This window comes from Abramis brama (assembly GCF_963993115.1).
Source record: "Abramis brama genome assembly, chromosome: 22".
NCBI lineage: Eukaryota > Metazoa > Chordata > Actinopteri > Cypriniformes > Leuciscidae > Abramis > Abramis brama.
Window position 1 is genome coordinate 2,241,864 of NC_139984.1, and position 21,082 is coordinate 2,262,945.

Sequence of the window (21,082 nt, forward strand, 5' to 3'; positions counted from 1 at the left end):
GCTGTCAGCAATTGTCCAGTGACGCATGTTTACATGGAGGTCTGAATCAGTGTTTCTTGTAGACAACAGCAACATTAGCATGTCTCTTCTGTAGGTCTAACTACAGGACTTCAAACAGCAGCATAAGAAATCCTTCAGTACTTCAGTAGTGTAGCATATTTTAAGGCTGAAATGAGTCTCAACTCTCAAATTACTCTGCAAATTGTAAACTAGATCCACACAGCAAATCTGACACAAAACCGCAAGCCATTTTTTTTTAACATACAGAGGTTTGGACAAAAGGCGTACTTTAGCTAACACATTGAAACCCTTTTAATCTAACCACCTGCCTCTGGCTAAAGTGTATGAAAATGCTCTTCATGGTTGTAAAGGGTTTATGTGCTTCAAAGGCACGGCTCTGACCGCGCAGTCCTCCAGCCCCAGAGAGAATGCGCTCAAGCCTTCGGACAAGTTTCTGAGCTCAGTCCTCATTCAGGAGACAGGCTTCCCTTTTTTCACTTTTTACATAAGGCAAATTTACACGTGCTGATGATGTCAGCTCTAATTCTGCACACCACCTCCCCCCTCCCAAAAAACATTTACAAAAATAAGGCATTTTCCTCTCGAGTCTGTCAGAGATATAGCATGCATTTAAAAAAGCATTGCTGTATTTGTGATTATGATATTGATTCATGATTGTAGTGTAATGCATCAAAGCAAAGAAATGCTGAATGCAAAAAAGCGCGAGGGGGGGGGGTAATAATTGACTGCTGATAGATCATTCTGATTGGTTATAAAATGGCATGTGTGCATAATTGCAGCATTCGGATTTGTGGAGTAAAAACACAAGGGAAGCATCCTAAATCTGAAGAGAAAATGATCCTTCCCTCTTTGTGCATGTTGCTGTCACCCTGGATCTTTTCATAAAACCGCCACTTGCGTGCCTCGCATTTGAATTAGGCTGATGAGTGGAATCTGTGCCCACAGAGAGGCCAGCGGCGCTTTCCAACATCACATGATGCTTAATTAGGGATTCTTCTACATTATAAGGCTAGATTTGTGCCAAATGTCTATCAGTGGTTTCAGTCGATGCACTCATCATTGCGTTCGCTGCTGCCTGAGGTGCATCGCTGAGCTGCGCTCTCCTCCGGCGTCTCAGACAGAAAAAAACAAGCCTGTGAAGGTATCTCTAATTTTAGAGCTCAAGCTTCATCTTGCTTTTTAAAAATATGGTGTAACCAAATTAGAGAGCTAGCTGCACTTCTCATTTGGAAGACGAGGAGATGATAATTCTGGGGGTAAATGGGTGTACTGGGATGCACTGAGAAGAAAAATCAATACAAATCTTCCCCTCACTATAGCTTTAATCTCATTAGTGTTTCAAATTTGTTCAATGTACAAATTGCACAAAGACTGCTGAGAACCAATGGCAAAGTCAATGGTGTGGAGTGACATGGCATGATACAGTGTAATCTGTCTTCACACACAAAACGAGATTTTCCGTGAATTATTAAAGTCATCTCATCACTGCAGCTGCTGCTAGAAGCTCCGGTTAATAAAGAAACAGACAGTAGACTCGTTTGAGATACACATTTTATATCGTGGGTAAGCACATGACATCACAGTAGGCGGAGCCACTGCGGTTACGCCCACTGAGTGGCAAAAGGACTGAGTGGCAGCATTGGCATTCAGCTTGAATGCTTCAAAAAAACACATAAAATGAGAAAAAGCTTTGAGATTGACTGTACAAATACATTCAACAAGAAATCAGAGCCATCTTTTTACAGACTGCAAAAGCTACAGAAAAGAGAAGCAAATGGATCGCTGCAATTCGCAGAAACAACTGGAATCCAGGCAGCAACACGTTGCAGTTACTATTTTGTTAGATATGTTGAATTTTGGGATTAGAGATGTGCAGATCAGCTTTAACGTCGCCTGAATCCGCTGTTAAAAATAAATCATCCACCCGAACCTATGATTTCTCTGACTTAGATATCTGCACCCGATCGTCACATATCAATACACAAGTGCCCTTATTATGCTTTTTCAGATATTCCCTTTCATGCAGTGTGTAATACAGTTGTTTGTGAATGTAAAAGATCTGCAAAGTTATAAAGATCAAAGTGCAATGCACAATCAATTAAAGCTATTGTCTCCTAAAAGAAATAATTGATTCTGAACTGCCCAAACTGTCACAATCCTAAGTCACCAGCCCAGTCACCACAGAACTACATTTCCCAGCATCCCTTCTGGTCCCCACCTGCACCCTCCACTTCACAGTTGTCTGGTCTCGTTGTTCAACGCTGAACACCTACCTGACTACCCACCTGTCCCGAACTGACCAGTCTTCTTCAATCTTCTGGGATCATCTTCACTGTAAAAAATGTTCGTAATTTTAACTGTAAAAAACTGTAAAAAAGCAACGGAAAAAAAATGTTAATTCCTTAACGGTATGTACCCTTACTATATACAGTGAAAAACTGTAATAGCTTTTTGTAAAAAAAAAACTTACCGTTGCATTTACCGTACCTTACCGTAAAAAATACGGTAGCAAATGTTTACTAATTTTACATCATCGAACTAAAAATTACGGTGAAAAACTGCCAGCTGGTTGCCAGTACTTTACCGTAAAAAATACGGTATAAATATGGTAGTAATATTTTAGGTTTTACGGCAGTGATCTAAATATTACGGAAAAAAACTGGCAGCTGTGGTTGCCAGTACTTTACCGTAAAAAATACGGTAGAATTTTTTTTGCTTTTACGGCACTGAACTAAAGTTTACGGTAAAAAACTAGCAGCTTGCAAGTGCTTTACCGTAAAAAATAGGGTAGTAATATTTTAGGTTTTATGGCATTGAACATTGAACTGAACTTTTATATAAAAAATAAAAACCTGCCAGCTGTGGTTTCCTGTAATCTAATTATTGAGAATTACCAGAGGTTCAGACGTTGATGTTTTATTGAAAATAATAAAGTTTGAAGTTACCATTATGGAGATGAGTGTTTGCTTTAGTTGGGCTCTTGGACCCTTGACTTTTTAACTTTAGATTTACTCTGACTGCCTTAACTGTGTGGTTATATAACACAAACATTATGGCATGAAAATCAGAGACAAAATGTGACCAGGTGATGATGGCAGGTTAATGATGACATAATCGTCATATTGTGGCCTGATTCACTGATCTCATAAAGAGTCTAATCTTTCACTTTATGAGCAAAGTGATAATATAAATTATAATATTAAAAATAAATATTTCATATTATTGAGTATAATATCTCTGGAAGCCAGCAGCGAGCAACAGATAATCTGAAGAACTTTAAAAATACATGGTGTAGAAAAAAGGTTTTGAACTACTGCTCGATTTAAACCAACACAGACATCAAGATTCAGCGTATGAATCTCAACAACGGTGACAATCAACACCATAATCAGATAAAACATCACAAAACAAGCTACTAAAAAGCTGCAACAAAAACAACATCAAAAATAAAAGCAGATATAATAATAAAAGAAAATACTAAGGCAATTCAGCATAATGTATTCCTGCTGCAATGCATGCTGGGAGATACTGATGAGTTTTGATTGGAGGCTCCATCAAGTGCACTGCACTTTTATCATCACCATTGTTGAGATTCATACGCTGACTCTTGATGTCTGTGTGTGTCTGAAAGATACAGCAGTTCAAACCTTTATTGTACACAATGTTTTAAAAATTCTTCTGATTATCACAGCAATGATGGATCACATGCTGTAGAATCATAGGGCTACTACAATCAATAATGTAATTATTAAATTAATAACACATATAATCAAAGATAAGACTCTATAAGAGCTCAGTGAATCAAACATGGTGATTGCCATCACTGATACACAACCAACATCACATGATTCATTTTCTCTCTGATTTCCTAGCCATAATCAACATGTCTTATAAACACAGAGTTACAGCAGGCAGAGAAAAACTAATGTCAGAAAGTCAAGGGTCAAGAGCCCAACTAAAGCAGTCACTGATCTCCATCATGGTGACTTCAAATGAAACAATAAATCATCAACATCTAAACCTCTGTTAATTCTCAAACAGAACTGTAGACGTCTGACAGAAATAAAGTCAGTCTGGTTAGTAATAAGTGAAGCTGGTAATGCTGTTTGTGGAGTTGTTTAATCCTCCTCTGCTGAGATCTTCACAGATTTAATGTTTTTTATCTTCAGTTGATTTCATCTAAGGCTGTGGCTGAAGTCAGTTGTAGTTCTTGTGTTTCTGCTCGTCTCTTTTTCTGTTCCAGTTGTTTCTCTAAATGGACATTCCCAGAATTCCCTGTGTGACACTTCACATTTGATGCTATTTCATTTAAATAATTATGTTTCTTCTTGGTTTTTGTTATCAGTTTTATACATTTGGGGTTTATATTACATCATATATTGTTTAATGAATGTTTATGGCATTATTTGGAGTCATGTGTGTGTCACCATGATGGTGTTTTGTGTTTGTGTGTATGACACTGTGCACCTTCTAAATATTAACATGTGCCTCAGTTTGTGGAAAACTAATGGTATACTTAAATCGTGTTTTTTTCTTTTTTACCCCTTGTGTTATTATGATGGTTATAAGTATATTACAAAGATATAAAGCAGACTTTAATACTTTAGTGAAAATTAATGTTAACATTTATCGGTTTATGTAATATAATGGTTGTCCCGTGAAAACTAAAAGGTTCCTACTGTATTTTTTATGGTAAAGTACTGGGAACCACAGCTGATGTTTTTTTTTACCACACATTTAAATACTGCTGAAGGTTTTTTTTTTTTTTTTTTTTTTTTCAAAGTAAGGTTGCTACCATATTTTTTACGGTAAAATACTGGCAACCAAGCTGACGTTTTTTTACCGTAAATTTCACAGGGGTTTTTTTTACATTGTGTTTTTTTGCCCGTAAATTTAAATCCCGTAAAACATAAAAGGTTGCTACCTTATTTTTTACGGTAAAATACTGGCAACCACAGCTGCCGGTTTTTTACCGTAAATTTTACAGTTTTTTTTTAACAGTGTTGTCTTCCAGTTTTCCTCTCGTTCTTCATCAGATAAGAACTGTCACTTTCCTGCCAGTATCACCATATTGATCTGCAATCCTGTTACTCACCTGCTCAAGTCCCTTATGTCTCTCAATAAACCTGTGTTTGGAATTTACCTGTGTTTGCCATCTTCTGTTCCATGACAGAAACGCTTGTGTTGTGTATGTCGAGAAGACGCTGTTTTCTGATCGGCAAAAGCAAATTCTCTTTGTATACACTTACACAGGATGAGGATATGAATGGTCATTGGTTAAAATTACCACAGTGATACAACAGCAGTGTAAACTTTTGTTGCTTACCCGTTATTTTACTGACGACTGCTTGCTAGGTCAACTTGGAATTTGCAAAAAGCTTATCCATTAAAGATGGTACCGTACCCACTTTTTTTTTAACCAACTTGCTCCTCTAAATCACAACCTGTAAGTATGATTAATTATTAATGCATATATTTTCTACCGAGTGTTAAAAATAGGTAGTTTTGTGTTTAATATTGTGTAGGTCTCCGGCTAACTCACTTCTGCTAAGCAGCTGTGGGCCACTATTACCTAAAACTGTATATTAGTGCAGATTGTCTATTGTTATTACTGCTTTGAGTAATGATAAAGGATGAAGCAAGATTTGTTTTACAAACTTTATAATGTTACATCAGACATTCACGTTAGTGCTCAGTTAACGTTAGCACCATTATAGCATTAAAGGAACACGCCGACTTTTGGGACTTTATCTTGTTCACCGTATCCCCCAGAGTTAGATAAGTCCACACACACCCTCTTCATCTCCGTGCGTGCCGTAACTCTGTCTGACGCACCCACAGCTAGCATAGCTTAGCACAAAGACTGGAGGTAAATGGCTCCAGCTAGCATACTGCTCCCAATAAGTGACAAAATAACTCCAACATTTTTCTATTTACATGCTGTGATTTGTATAGTCACAGTGTGTACAAATAACAAGGTCACATGAGACACAGCCATCTTCTAACTGTATACACACTGGGAACTATATTCTCAGAAGGCGAAGCACTGCTACTTCTGCGGAGTGATTTACTCCAACTCTGAGCGAACTCTCTGCTCCTCACCACGGGGCTTCTCAGGCGCTGCGAGCAAATCACTCCGCAGAAGTAGCAGTGCTTCGCCTTCTGAGAATATAGTTCCCAGTATGCATACGGTTAGAAGATGAATGAACCCAGCTGGTGTCTTTGGCGAAACAGAAAACGGCGCAAGAGCTCTGTGGGGCTGCAAAGTGTGCAGTCAGTAGTTCCACGGCTGTGTCATAATCGCTTGTGGCGCCTGACTCAAGCGTTCCCAGCACACGCTGACCCTCGGCTCCCAAGCAATGCAGTAACAGCACCTTTTTGCGGGCTGTGGTCATGTCAGTCATCCACACTGCCAAGATGAAAGTCTCGAAGGACTGTAACCAGCGAGTCCAGGGAATCGGAGGCTCGCCAGGTAGAGTGAGGAAAGGAGCAGGAGGTGGTAGTGCGATATCAGCCATCCTCGTCGCCAAATGTTGTGTTTGGTAAGGATCACACTGACACAGAGAGTAGCATCAACTTATCGTAACTTTTAATTCAATCTCACTGTCCTTTCAGACCCAAGTAAATGAACGTATACATTCGTCAGGCATAACAGAATGCTTCCAGCACAATCAAACTGTATGCATCACTGAACGCTAACTTCAGAGAACACAACAAAGTCATTTTGAGTCTTTGAGAAATAAGGTGAGAAATTAAAGTGTTTTTTTTTTTTTTACCTTTGATGCTTGTAAACATGTTGTAGGAGACCTCCGAAACAAAATGATGAACCTTTAAAATAGCATAATAGGGGCACTTTAAAGTAAAAGTTCTTCTTTGGCAAAATTACATTTCCTTAATAGCCGAAACACAGGCTTTACTCCCTTCAAACTTAAAATTAATGTTTCCATCACTGCAACTTCCCAAACACACACACACAAAATTAAATATGTTCAGCCCAAGGAAAGGCTGGATATAGGCTTTATGAGTTTATTGTCATATACATAGTGCTTCACAGCGTTACATATCATATTCCCAGCACTTGATTGGTCCTGGTTAACTACTTCACTAAAACACTACCACACAGTACTTTTCCTTCCTTCCTTCCTTCCTTTTGTTTTGTTTTTAATTCTCAGTTTTGCCTAAAAAAATAAAGCTTCAACCCCAGACGTTTCCAAGCAGCACAGCAGTAATGACTTTATGAACTTCTTTACTTACATGATTGATAATATCAGGAAGAAAATGATAACTATGCAACCGTCTACTACAATATCGCATCAGGCAGTGCATTGTAGTCTCAATTCAAAAATAGTAAAAAAAAAAATTCATTCATTGCTATAAGAGAGGAAGAATTTTCTAAACTCGTTAAATCATTTAAATCGACAACATGTATGTTAGACCCTATACCGACTAAGCTACTGAAAGAGATGCTTCCAGAGGTCATAGATCCTCTTCTTACTATCATTAATTCATCTTTGTCATTAGGATACGTACCAAAAACTTTTAAGCTAAATTTCCAGTCAGGATTTAGACTGTACCATACTACTGAGACAGCTCTCATTAGAGTCACAAATGATTAGCTCTTATCATCCGATCGTGGTTGTATCTTGCATTAGCATGGTTTAAATCATATTTATCTCACCATAGTTATCAGTTTGTAGCAGTAAATGAACAGATGTCTTATCGATCACAAGTTCAGTATGGCGTACCACAAGGCTCAGTACTAGGACCGCTGCTGTTCACTCTGTACATGCTACCCTTAGGAGATATCATTAGGAAGCATGACATTAGTTTTCACTGTTATGCTGATGATACTCTATATTTCTCCACGACCTGACAGAACTTACTGTGGCAACCCACGGGTGAATTTAAATTATAATTTGCCAAACTACGCCACTCTGGGACACGCAAGTTCGTTCACCAAATAAGAGCTCAGAGACAACAATGAACTTTATTAAGTCACACAGTCACTTTAAAACAATCATTAAAACACATCAGACCTCAGCTAAAGCACAGCCCATCATAAGAGTTTGGCTCTAAGAAGGTCACAGGAACACCAGCTAACTGGGGCTTCAGGGATTTTCAGAGATCTTAGATTTTAGATCAGAGATTTTATCTGCCTATAGCAGAGAAATCATTCCTTTCACCAGTGCACACACACACACACACACACACGCACACTACTTTCCACGGATGGACACAGCACACTGTGAATAACACACCACCACCGCTAGAAGGGAATAGAACCGGCCTCCCTGCCTTTGGCACCCAGACCCTGTGACACAAGAACAGAGCAATCTTAGTAAAGCGTCAGAAATAATATTCTGCACACAGAATTAATAAGAAACAAAGCACTGAACTTCCCCCATGCTGATTTAACAATACATTAAATGACAAAAACAAAACACCAAATAAGAATTAAAACGGCAAAAGAAATGGGCAAGGCCTATTTGCCCTCAAATTACAATGAATAAATTCAGCAAAAGAGTTAGGAAAATGCAAAAGAGAGAGAGAGTTGGTTTTAACAGTTTGCAAGAAAATAAACTAAGCAGCAAAAAAAAATACAAAAACTAGAAAAATACAAAAGAAAAACAAACAAAGTTGCGTTAAACAAAATATAATAAAATAAATCAAACAGCCAACAAAAACATACAAAACCAGAGTGTCACCACTCTTAATAGGAAATAGCAAAGAAATCAAACAAGCCACACAAAATAGTGAACTGCAAAACAAACCCAAAGACAGAGCGTAGCGCTCTTTGCAAAATGGAAATCAACTAAATAAAATGCAAAAAAATGATATTAGAAGATACAAAGGCAAAGAAGAGCAGAGAGCATCACTTCTGGCCAAATGTAGATAAAGACAACTTAAACAAAAACAAAAGAAACAGAACGTGTAAATGTAAAGCAAAATCAACACAAAACAAAGCAGCAATGCTATCTGTGGACAGGACGTGAAACGCGCCCGGACTAGCAGTCAACACTCCAAATGTTTTAGGGAGAGCACTGATGACGAATATGATGCGTGCATAATCAGGAGCATACACACAACAACGGCAGCCACAGCAGCAGTGCGAGACCTGCACGAGAAACAGAGCAGCTGATTTGAACCTTACGAGAGGGAATGGCAATCAAGCAGTCGGAGCTTACTCTCTCCAATGTCCACACCTGATGCCGGAAGCAGCCACAGTACAACGTTCGCAACGTGTTAGTGACATTGACCTCAAGCACAGATCTATCGTCCTTTATATCCCTATAGTGACAGCCAATTGGCTTACGAACCAAATATAATTATTAGGGAAGGTAATGGGCTTCCCCACCACATTACCAATTAACAAAATTAACGGAATGCATAGCTGATATGAAAAACTGGATGACTAGTAATTTCCTACTACTTAATTCTGAAAAAACAGAGATTCTATTTATTGGACAAAAAACGTCCTCACGTAATAACCTAGAATACTGTCTAACACTTGATGGCTGCTCTGTTAAGTCTTTGTCGTCGGTTAGGAACCTGGGTGTGCTCTTTGATACCAATCTTTCATTTGAAAGTCACGTGTCTAGTATCTGTAAAACCGCATTTTTCCATCTTAAAAATATATCTAAATTACGTCATATGCTCTCATTGACAAATGCGGAACAATTAGTCCATGCGTTCATGACCTCAAGGCTAGATTATAGTAATGCTCTACTGGGTGGTTGCCCTGCACGCTTAATAAACAAACTACAGCTAGTTCAAAACGCAGCAGCTCGAGTTCTTACCAGAACCAGGAAGTCTGACCATATTAGCCCAGTTCTGTCAACACTGCATTGACTCCCTATTAAACATTGTGTACATTTTAAAATATTGCTGATTACTTACAAAGCACTAAATGGTTTTACTCCGCGGTACTTGAGAGAGCTCTTAACGCATTATAGTCCTTCATGTCTATTGCGATCTCAAAATTCCGGCCAGTTGATAATACCTAGAATATCAAAATCGACTGCTGGCTGTAGATCCTTCTCCTATTTAACACCAAAACTTTGGAACAGTCTTCCTAACATTGTCCGGGAAGCAGACACACTCTCTCAGTTCAAATCTAGACTAAAACACTTACACTTTATGGGAACACTTCCCATAAATCCTGATGTACTTGTAACATCATAAGAAGTATGGTGTCTACGGTAATATTAGTCTCTCTGTTTATCCTGAGGTTTACCGCACCGGATCCAGGCCGTATCCAGACCCAGTAGGACCTGGACCTGGACCTGAACCAGACAACAACGCATTCCTGAAGTGTCATCATGTCTCTCCCCTGTGAAGGCTTCCTTCCCTTTACCTATGTGCAGATAAAACGCTGTCGGGATAATTCCGGTTCACATAGCTGCGCAGAAGCGATAAATAATTATTTATTATACATTTTTAAGGCCAGACAAGTAGTTTGTTGAGGGTTGGTTTGTAAAGAAAGACTACACGCCTGCGCACATATATATTCAAACGCGCATACCTATAGACTAAACACGTGATGTGCATGTGCACACCATATGCGTTTTCGCAGGTTTGTGTTTTTGAGGTTTGCGCAGAGATTACCTTTTTTTCAAAAAATTTCAAGGCTTGCACCTTGGAATCTATTTCAGGGTTTGCGTTCTCGAGCCACCAGGCACTGTTTTGTGCGGATGAGCGGGCCGGAGCGCGCTGAGTGTTTTCTGTTAGAACGGTGTTGTGTTAGCGGCCCCTAAGTTAATAACTAATGACCTTTGCAACGGAAGTGAATCAATCAATAAAAACTAACTTTAGCTGGACAATAACTTTATCCTAGAGCTGCTGTAAAGCCTAAACAATCTCTGTTACTGTAATTTCCTATTATCACTGTAAAGCTGCTTTTGAAACAATCTATATTGTTAAAAGTGGACCCCGCAACTGCGTATCTTAATGAGAGTTTACAAATTAGTGCTTGATGAAAATTAAGTTAAACGTTGTAACAGTTCCAGTGTTCACTGTTACTGGCTGATTATAGCTGTTTTGCAATTATATTCCTGGTCACCAGGGGGTGATGGCCTCGGGTGAGGGGGTTAGAAAACCCATATAAGCACAAGCACAAGAACAAGAACAAGAACAGAACAAGTGATTTAGCCTTTAAGCCACGTGATGGCTCAACTTGGAAAGGGCTCACACTTAGTCAAGTCATCTCGTATAGATCGTATTTACGAGTTGAACACACTTGAATGCCACCACAATATCGTAAATACCAGTGGGGAGCTCGGGATTTTCTCTAAGCTCCGATCTTTACGAGTTGGGGGCGTGTCAGTGGTTAACATGGCGGAATACACAATACGTAAAGATATTTAGCTGTGATATTGTCAGGCTTTTCTATTAACAGCTCAGTTAGCTAATCGCCAACATAGAATATGATAGTATTATAATATAACAATGCAACATGTAACGATGTGTTGGCAGTGGCTTCATAAATTAATTAAAAACATAAAAATACAAAGTACACCTGATGCACATTTCTTTGTTCTTTATTTTCTAGAACAAGAGTTTAAGAACCTTACTGTATTTTTGTGTAATTAATAAAGAGAAAGTACTCCGCCATTTTGCTCAGACGAAAGTGACTTGAACACACATGCCGTTATAAGCACGACTCCACCTCGTACATACAAACTTCCCAGGAGGACTTGAACGCACCATTAAATAAAGAGGGGTTTTGAGTTAAGGCTCAACTTTTAGGCCTTCTTGTGGTCACTAATTGAGGAACAGTGTGTTCGCAACGCTCAGTGTAGAACATATATATTTCATCAACTGTGTTTGTTTGGTGTGCTACCCGGAATCTATACATTCACCATGGACTTTAGACCAGTATCAAATTTTCTTCGTTTGGATTACCTTTGTGGATTATATTTTTTCTTTTCCAACTTTGCCTTTGAGGACTACTATTTTTGTTTGAGTGAGTTATTATGACGAGACAGTGGTCGTGACTGAACTAACTTTGAACTGAACTTTTGTGCACAGACAATCTGATTGATCATCGCTGGATTACAGGTTCCTTATATTCATTACACACACATTATACATATTCCCTTATTATCATTGTGTTTCTGTGTTTACATTTTATGGACTGAACTAATATTGAAGGAATTGTTGGGCCTGGTTTTGGGTGATTGTGGGGTATTGTTGCTTCCTGGTGTTGTTGTATTTTGTATTTCATTTCAACTTTTCTTTTTGGTATATATTCGGTTTTTTAACTGGTGTTTGGCTCTATATTTGGATGTGGTTTGAACTGTATATTTGAATGTGGTCCCCCCCCTTATTTTCATTTAATCTTTTATTTCGGACGAGTACAACGTGCCCATTTTACCATCATTATGTTGGAAAACACTTTCATCAGAATCATTTCTGTTAAAGCTGTTGAGTAATTAATATCTCATGTAGGCTTTATCAGTTGTTTTTTATAATGACCACTTGGAGGTGCTCTAGGCATATGTTTTCCTTAAATGGTTTTCACTAAGGTGAGAGGTGAAAACAAAAGTAAAAAAGTGACACACGTTCATTGCGTTTTACCGTGAAATGAGAGTTTTGTGTCTTTATTAAAACTAACACATTAAATGTAGTGTAGGCAATTTCAGAGAGGCTAGCAATAGCTTGCTTTGAGAGCGTCTCACTGAAGAGATAAATGTTGTTGTTGAAAACAAAAGTAAAAGAGTGACACACGTTCATTGTGTTTTACCGTCAAATTAGAGTTCTCTTACGAGAGTACTCTCGTGTTGCGTAAGTTTAGCTTACGCTACGGGAAAACTCCTTTTCTCGAGAATACTGAAGCAAAAAATTATCCTTAATTTTTATAATGTAAAACGCATTTGCTGCAGCAGGCGAGACAGCTCGTACACCTATTGGCTGCTCTGCGGCAAATGCTGCAACCTATCAGTGCGTCTTGGCATGACTCCAGCGCCAATGGGAAGCCTTCCCGTGCTGTCATCATGGCCCGCCAAAAGGGGTGTGGCTTCAGCCTATAAAAACCCCTCGCCCAGGTTGCACAAGTGATTTCGTCTCCTTTCAGCGAAGGACTTCGCTGGATCTACGAGAGAGAAGCAACGCCGTTGAACAGCATCTTAGCGGGACGAGCTCGAGTCAAGGACATGGGCTGGATATTGCCGCCTTCGCTCGCCGTACCTGCCTCGCTATCCGGCACTCATATCCTTTCACTGCTCCCTCACTAAGAGCTAGAGCAACACTAGAGCAAAGGCATTTTTCAATGCCCATCATGCCCTGCTGCTCGTGCCGTGGTGTTCTCAGCGACGGGGACTGCCACGAGTTGTGCGCTTCCTGCTTGGGAAAAGAACACACGGACCACTCGCTCACCGACGTCGGCTGTCGTGAATGTGAGTCATTGCATCTCTCGACCCTGAGGGCTCGACAGGCTTTGTTCTCCACCGAGTCCGCCTCAAAAACGTGGCGTTGATTCAAATGCCTCGTTCCAAGTGCACCCCGCGTCCACCGTGAGTTCGCGGCTAGCTAGCTTACGTACAGAAAGCGAACCCGCCCCTCATGCCCTCCCGTTCATATGGTGGGGCTCGAGCATTATGAGCGTTTTAAACATATGAGTCTACGCCGGTGCTACCCGCTCTCTTATATGCTCACGCTAACTGAAAGCTTATGTCATTTCCCCCCTGTGGCTCAGTGGCAAAATCTAAGGCTTTTGCGCCAGAGACCCATGTTCGAATTCTGGCTTTGGTAGGCAAAAATTTGCATTATGAGCGTTTTAAACATATGAGTCCACGCCGGTGCCCCCCGCGTGACTTGCATGATGCTCTCTTATATGCTCACGAAAGCTAACTGAACTGAAAGCTTATGTCATTTTTCCCTGTGGCTCAGTGGCGAAATCTAAGGCTTTCACGCCAGAGACCCGTGTTCAATCCCGGATCTGGCGGCAGACAAAAATTATGCAGTTCTCTGCTGAGCTCGCGGCCAGCTTTCTTAGATACAGAAAGTGAACCCGCCCCTCGCGCCCTCCCTTTCATATGGCGGAGCTTGAGTATTTTGAGCATTTTTAAACATATGAGCCCACGGCGGTGCTCCCCGCGTGACTCACATGACGCTCTGTGATATGCTCACGCTAACTGAAAGCTTATGTATACCCCCTGTGGTTCAGTGGCGACATCTAAGGCTTTTGCGCCAGAGACCCATGTTTGATTCCCGGCTTTGGTGGCAGATAAATTATGTTGCTCTCCTTTGAGCTCGCGGCCAGCTTTCTTACGTACAGAAAGCGAGCCTGCCCCTCACGCCCTCCCGTTCATATGGCGGGGCTTGAGTATTATGAGCGTTTTAAACATATGAACCCACACCGATACCCTCCGCGTGATTCACATGACGCTCTCTTATCTGCTCACACTAACTGAAAGCTTACGTCATTTCCCCCCTGTGGCGAAATCTAGGCTTCCGTGCCAGAGACCCGTGTTCGATCCCGGCTCTGGCTGCAGATGTGAATTATACTACTTGAGCCTCCAAAGTCTTCCTAGCACCCCTAGGAAGGCGCCGATGTCTAAGTCCCGCTGCGGCTGGACCGGCCATCGAAATCGGCACGACCCGCTCTCCCAGAGGCGATTCGAAGAGTGTATTCAGCAGCCAACAAGACAGTTCCTCAACTCGCTCGCCTGCACACAAAACCCGTTCTCACAGCGACCCACATAAATCTCAAAAGAGCATTATGTCTGGTCATATTCCGGCTGAAGGTGTTTTAAATGTAGGACAGGTGCCCACTGCCCAGTGCCCACCCCTGCACACAAACACTACCCTCTCTGTGTGTCACACTCATCCAGGGTCGAAAACAATAAAGCTGGCTCAGGCTGCTCAACCGCTAAGTGTAGGAGAAGTGCCCACTCCCCAGTGTTCACCCCTACATGCAAGCACTACCCATGCAGTGTCTCACACCACCATGGGGTCCATATTAGCCAAATCGGCTCATGCCGTTCATATTTTAAGTGTAGGAAATGTGCCCGCTGTACAGTGCCCACTGCTGCCTATGAAAATGACTGTATCTACGCTACGCACACACAAGCATGAACCCAGCTCATGCTGGCAGTGTCTCGAGTGCAGATCACGTGTCTGCCTCTCAGCGCACAAACACAAAGCTCGCTGTGCCTCGTGCCGCGAGCCCACAGAGCTGTGCCTGTAATAAAGCATCTCCCTTTTTATACGGCCAGGGTGCCAGTTACAGAGCCTCTGCACGAAGTGCCGTCTACCCCATTCGAAATGAGCATGATGAACGAAGTACGTCATCATGGCCGGGTCTCCGGGTCCCCGTATCCGAGCGACCGGAACCCAGATTTCATTCTACCCCTGGCCATTCACGCGAAAGCATGGGAAGGGATCCCAGGGGCTTCAAAATGGGTGCTAAAGATAGTGAAACAGGGCTACTCGCTACAGTTCGCTCGCAGACCACTGCGCTTCACAGCCTGGGTCGAAACTTCGGTGAATCAGGAAGTAGCACACCTACTTTGCACTGAAATAGCTAATAGGCAGCTAGGATACCGCCTAGGGTGTATATCAGAGTTTTTATACCATATGCATGTACTGAAACGGTATTTTACAATGTTAAACCAATGCCAGGAAGCCATGTTAAAGAACCCCTGCACCCGGATTTTGTGCCCACAATATTTCCTCACCGTACTGTGGCAGACCCAAACCAGAAATTAAATGGGTATAAACACGCCAGGAAACGTGAGCAGACATCACCCCTTCTCAAACGCAAGGTGGCAAAAACGACTGCTGTGAGCCCAGATCTACCTACAAGTAAGTGTCACCGGGTGACGAACAGGAACTTCGACAAACGGAACGAGTTCCCCTGGGGAAGAAGTTCCGGTGTAACATCAGGCTGGTTCCGGCGGCCTGTCATGGCCGCTCATAGTGATGAGTAACAGCTGCCGTGGATAATCAAGCAGCTATTGGAGCGCGTGTTGGGAACGGGGGATTTAAAAGCGGCGGTTTGAAGAGGAGATCGGCGCAGAACGGAGGCAGCGGGCAGCAGGCGAGACAGAGCGGCCGAGGCCGAAGCAGGGAAGGGCGGAGGAGAGGAAAGAGGCAAAAGCGACGAGGCAGCAACAGAAGTAGAGACGGGAAAGATAAAGTGCAGGCCAGCAGAGCGGTCCTGATCAAAGTTGAAGTTACAAGAAGACGAGAGGCAGAGGCGGCGGGACGGCAGCAGAAGTAAAGACGGTCGGCGAGAGAGAGAGAGAGAGAAACGAGTTGTGCTCTGAATTACTGATTGATGGTCGAACTTGGCATCTCCCTTTTGAAAGCATCATCATAGTGGAGCTGGCGGTCCCGACGAGCTGAAGTGAAGGTACACTTTTCACTGTTAAGCGGTGTGTCATTGCAGTGTCTGACGATTGAAGTGAGCACGTGTGAATATTTAAAGTGGTTTGATGCATGCACGAGTATGGGAAGATTTGATGTTACCAGCACTCTGAAGGCTCAGTCGGAGATTGTCTAGTCCGGTGGGGAACCAAGAATTAATGTGAACATAGAGAACCTGTTATCTGCCACTGCATTCTGCCATCGCTGCCCTGTGGTAAGAAGACTCAGTTGTTAACTGCTGGATTCTGTACTCACTATTGCTGTTCTGTGAACATAGAGAACCTGATATCCGCCACTGCATTCTGCCGTCGCTGCCCTGAGGTAAGAAGACTCAGTTGTTAACTGCTGGATTCTGTAATCACCATTGTTGTTCTATGAACAGAGAGAACCCGTTATCTGCCGCTGCATTCTGTTATTGCTGTCCTGTGGTAAGAAGACTCAGTTATTAACTGTTGGATTCTGTACTCACCATTGCTGTTCTGTGAACAGAGAGAACCCGTTATCCGCCGCTGCATTCTGTTATTGCTGTCCTGTGGTAAGAAGACTCAGTTATTAACTGTTGGATTCTGTACTCACCATTGCTGTTCTGTGAACATAGAGAACCTGTTATCCGCCACTGCATTCTGCCATTGCTGCCCCGTGGTAAGAAGACTCAGTTGTTAACTGCTGGATTCTGTAATCACCATTGTTGTTCTATGAACAGAGAGAACCCGTTATCCGCCGCTGCATTCTGTTATTGCTGTCCTGTGGTAAGAAGACTCAGTTATTAACTGTTGGATTCTGTACTCACCATTGCTGTTCTGTGAACATAGAGAACCTGTTATCCGCCACTGCATTCTGCCATTGCTGCCCTGAGGTAAGAAGACTCAGTTGTTAACTGCTGGATTCTGTAATCACCATTGTTGTTCTATGAACAGAGAGAACCCGTTATCCGCCGCTGCATTCTGTTATTGCTGTCCTGTGGTAAGAAGACTCAGTTATTAACTGTTGGATTCTGTACTCACCATTGCTGTTCTGTGAACATAGAGAACCTGTTATCCGCCACTGCATTCTGCCGTCGCTGCCCTGAGGTAAGAAGACTCAGTTGTTAACTGCTGGATTCTGTAATCACCATTGTTGTTCTGTGAACAGAGAGAACCTGTTATTCGCTGCTGCAATCCGACTGCTGCTGACCTGCGAAAGAAAGGTGACACTCAGTTATCTGATGCTGTCCTGTGAAAAGAGAAAGCCTACTGTCTGCTATGAACAGAGAGGTCCCGTTATCCGCCGCTGTACTCTGCTATTGCTGTCCTGTGGGAAGAGAAGACTCAGTTATGAACTGTTGGACTTTGTCCCCCCCACACTGTTGTTCAGTAAAAAGAGATGATCAACTGGCGGCTGACCTGAGCCTTCCTCCACTGAAGCCACTGAGCGGCCCCTACGAAGAGTTCTGTGTCAATAGCCGCTTTCCGACCGGAGGAATCTTTTCACAGTTCCTAGAACTATTGGCTAAAGTACCCGGATGTCGGCGTGTTCACACCGCAGGAACTAGGAACGATTTTAGTTCTAGGAACTCCATTTGGAGGAACTAATTTAGGTCCTACTTCAGAGTAGGGTCTAAACCAGCACTATAGGAACTACCCGTGACGTTAGTGTTCGCTGATTGACCGAACGCACGCGGAGCACCAGCACCCACCATTTTTAAAATGGCTAGAATGTAAACACACAGATTATAGCCTATATATTTACTCCATAAACTAACTATAAAACATGGAAAACAGTGATAGATGGGTCTCTAAACCTTTATGCTGAAGAGAAAATCCAACGCAACTTTGAGGGGACCAAGTCAAACATGATTATGTTTATCTGCCCAGCTAGCAACACTGGACATCAACCACACGGCATAGGCTAATAACTTTTTTTCATATACTGTCTACTTTCTATAACAGTTCTATCTAATAAGATATTAAACAGTACTGTTAGACAGATCGCTAACTAATAAACACAGAGAATGCGAGCATTGTTTGCGCTGGCGTTCTCAGCGCCGCCAAAATAAAGGTCTGTCGCGCCGTCAGAATAAAAGTCACCGTGCTTGCGTCACTCCCTTACCCCTCCTACCAGTTCCTATGGCCACTTGGCCAGTGCGAACGAAAACAGCAAAACCGAGTTTGGGGGAGAGTAGTTCTTAGAACTGTTTAGAAGTGGACATTTCCTAGAACTAAGTTCCTGTAACTACTTGGTCGGAAAGCGGCTAAAGACATTCTAAAGACATTCAAAGACTCAGCTGGACGATGTTTTTGAGACTATTTACATTTCTTAATCAGTTTGTGAAGAGGCGAGGCTACATCTCCCTTCCACCGCGGGACCAGCTGTTTATTACACTGATAAAACTACGTCAAAACCAATCCTTTTTTTTCTTAAGTCACGTTCTGAAAATGCCTCAAACAACTGTCAGGCAAATTTTTATCCGATGGCTTGACCTGATGTATAGGAAAATTTCCTTTTTAGTTCACTGGCCTGATAGGGAATGTTTTTCAATGATACCTCCAGAAATGAAGGCCCAGTTCCCCGACTCACAGCAATCATAAATTGTTTTGAAATCAGGACAGAGTACCCCAGCAACCTTAAAGCTAGGTGAGTGTCACATGAAATGTCTTTACACACTCTCACATCCCATATTGAAATAAAAGGCTATGTCATTGCTATTATGTATCCTTTCTTAGAGCAAAATCATACTCTAACTACAAGAAATGGACAACAGTGAAATATTTAATAGCATGCAGTCCATCTGGCAGCATTACATTTTTGTCAAATGGATGGGGAGGAAGGGCCTCTGATGTGCATATTGTTCGACAGTCAGGATTCCTGTCCTCAGTGTACCATTCTCCAGGTGATCAGGTGAAATTGGAATTACGTGTATCTCAACTAACCACATTCATGTAATTTGATTAGGGTGTCATGTCACCACCCTCTGGTGAGAAAGCAGAACAAAGTAAATACAGTGCAATATTATGGTGGATTTTTTTAATCTCTAGATATTGGCAGACAGGGGGTTTACACTCCAGGATGACTTTGCCCTCCTCGGTGTCGAGCTGCTAACACCATCATTCACAAAAGGGAGGAAGCAGTTACCTGGGAGAGAGGTGGAAATGTCTCGTAGGAAGTCAAACATCCGGATTCATATTGGTAAGTAAATTATTATTATTTTATTATTGTAATGATTATTGTAATGCCGTTTTATTTGAAAAGTCAATTTACAAAAGCGCTCCTTTTTTGTTGTTGTCGTCCTTACAGAGCAGGTGATTGGTGTGCTGAAAGGTCGCTTTCACATCCTTGATGGTCCACTCCCTCGCTGTCTGGTTCAGTCTGCACGGGACAAAAACCAAGGGCAAGCAACAGTTGACAAACTTGTAAATGTTTGTGCAGCACTTGTAAACATGTCACAAAGTATTATTAAATAAATACTAAAATATGTTCAATAGTGTCTCTATTTTTTTTTATAGATTATTTTAAAAAGATTATTATTTTTCTCACCTCACTTTGTAGCACTGTTGTCATCAATCGTGGGTGGATGTGTTTTGCCCAAAATCTGCTGATCACGTCCACCATTCCATGAATGAATTCATCATCTTTTAAGATTCTAAAGATGGTGGTCTGCTGTGGGGTCCAAGTAACAAAGTCTGCATACTGTGCTGCACACACAAACATTTGCAGCTGAACCTTTGGCAAGGAGGAAGGGGGAAAGGAAGTATTATTAAAATGTGCCTACAGTATTTGTTAAAGAATGTCACAATTCTGTTGACAGCTACTGATTTCTTTGTGTATAGCTTTGCCTTTGCAGAGTAAACTGTACCTGAGTGTAGTAAGCATGGTTGGGCTTCAAAGAAAACAATGTGGAAAGGTGCCCTTTCTCATCATCTGTCCAGCTAACTGACTGTCCGCAACAATCACATGACACATAGGCATCACATGATACACCAAAGTATGGTCTTTCATGGCTGATTCTAAAGCCTGATCTGTCCACTCTTAATCCTTCATGCACTTTGCATTCATCTTCAGTTGCCAATATGTTGGTAGATAATTGGTCAGTGGCTGGGCCAATGCCCAGTGCATATTTGTAGGTCTCTAGGGCATGTTTTTCATTGTCTCTTCCCCACTGTTATGTTTTTAGCCTCTGACATGATTGTTCTGATTACAGTGTTTGAGGGTTTCTCTTGGTTAGTGTGAAGAACAGTGTGAGCAAACGAGCTGGTGATTCTTCCTACTCGGTGCCTGCGCCAGGCCTTACAGGCTGCCCGCATTACAGTCTCTGCCTCCACTCTGTCTGCCTCTTCCTTGGTAAAGGTTAGTGTTTCAAACCACGAGGAGTGGTGTGGTGTGGAGCCTGCATATTTACTGAAAGTACTCAGCACCACAGGACATTCACCTGTCTCGTATAGCATTTGTAAAAATTGTGCCTGTTGGCTTGCTGAGGCTTTGGGGATGGGTCTTTTGACCTTACCTATGACTCTCCTGCCTCTGCCTCCAAAATCTATTGAGCGGATTTCTGATGGCTCAACTTTTTTTGTAGAAACAGCGTTCCATTGGCAGGCTATACTGGTACTTACAGTGGTGGTGATGCCCAGGCGGACTGAAGCTTCCAATTTATACAGAACTGCACCCACATGGGAACAGCTTTCCCCTAGTCTTGGGTAAAAAAAAAAAAGACAGTGTC

The 21,082-nt window shown here is 41.9% G+C and overlaps 1 protein-coding gene across 1 annotated transcript; it reads left to right on the plus strand.

The window, feature by feature from the left end:
- Nucleotides 1-18,895: 18,895 nt before the first annotated feature.
- LOC311073727 (uncharacterized protein) lies at nt 18,896-20,595 on the plus strand (the record flags this gene model as incomplete). The annotated part of the gene is made up of 5 exons (XM_084099667.1): nt 18,896-19,002; nt 19,092-19,266; nt 19,404-19,554; nt 19,663-19,815; nt 20,540-20,595. 5 exons carry the CDS (start codon nt 18,896-18,898, stop codon nt 20,593-20,595), a joined length of 642 nt encoding a protein of 213 aa, XP_083955793.1.
- Between the last annotated feature and the right edge of the window lie 487 nt (nt 20,596-21,082).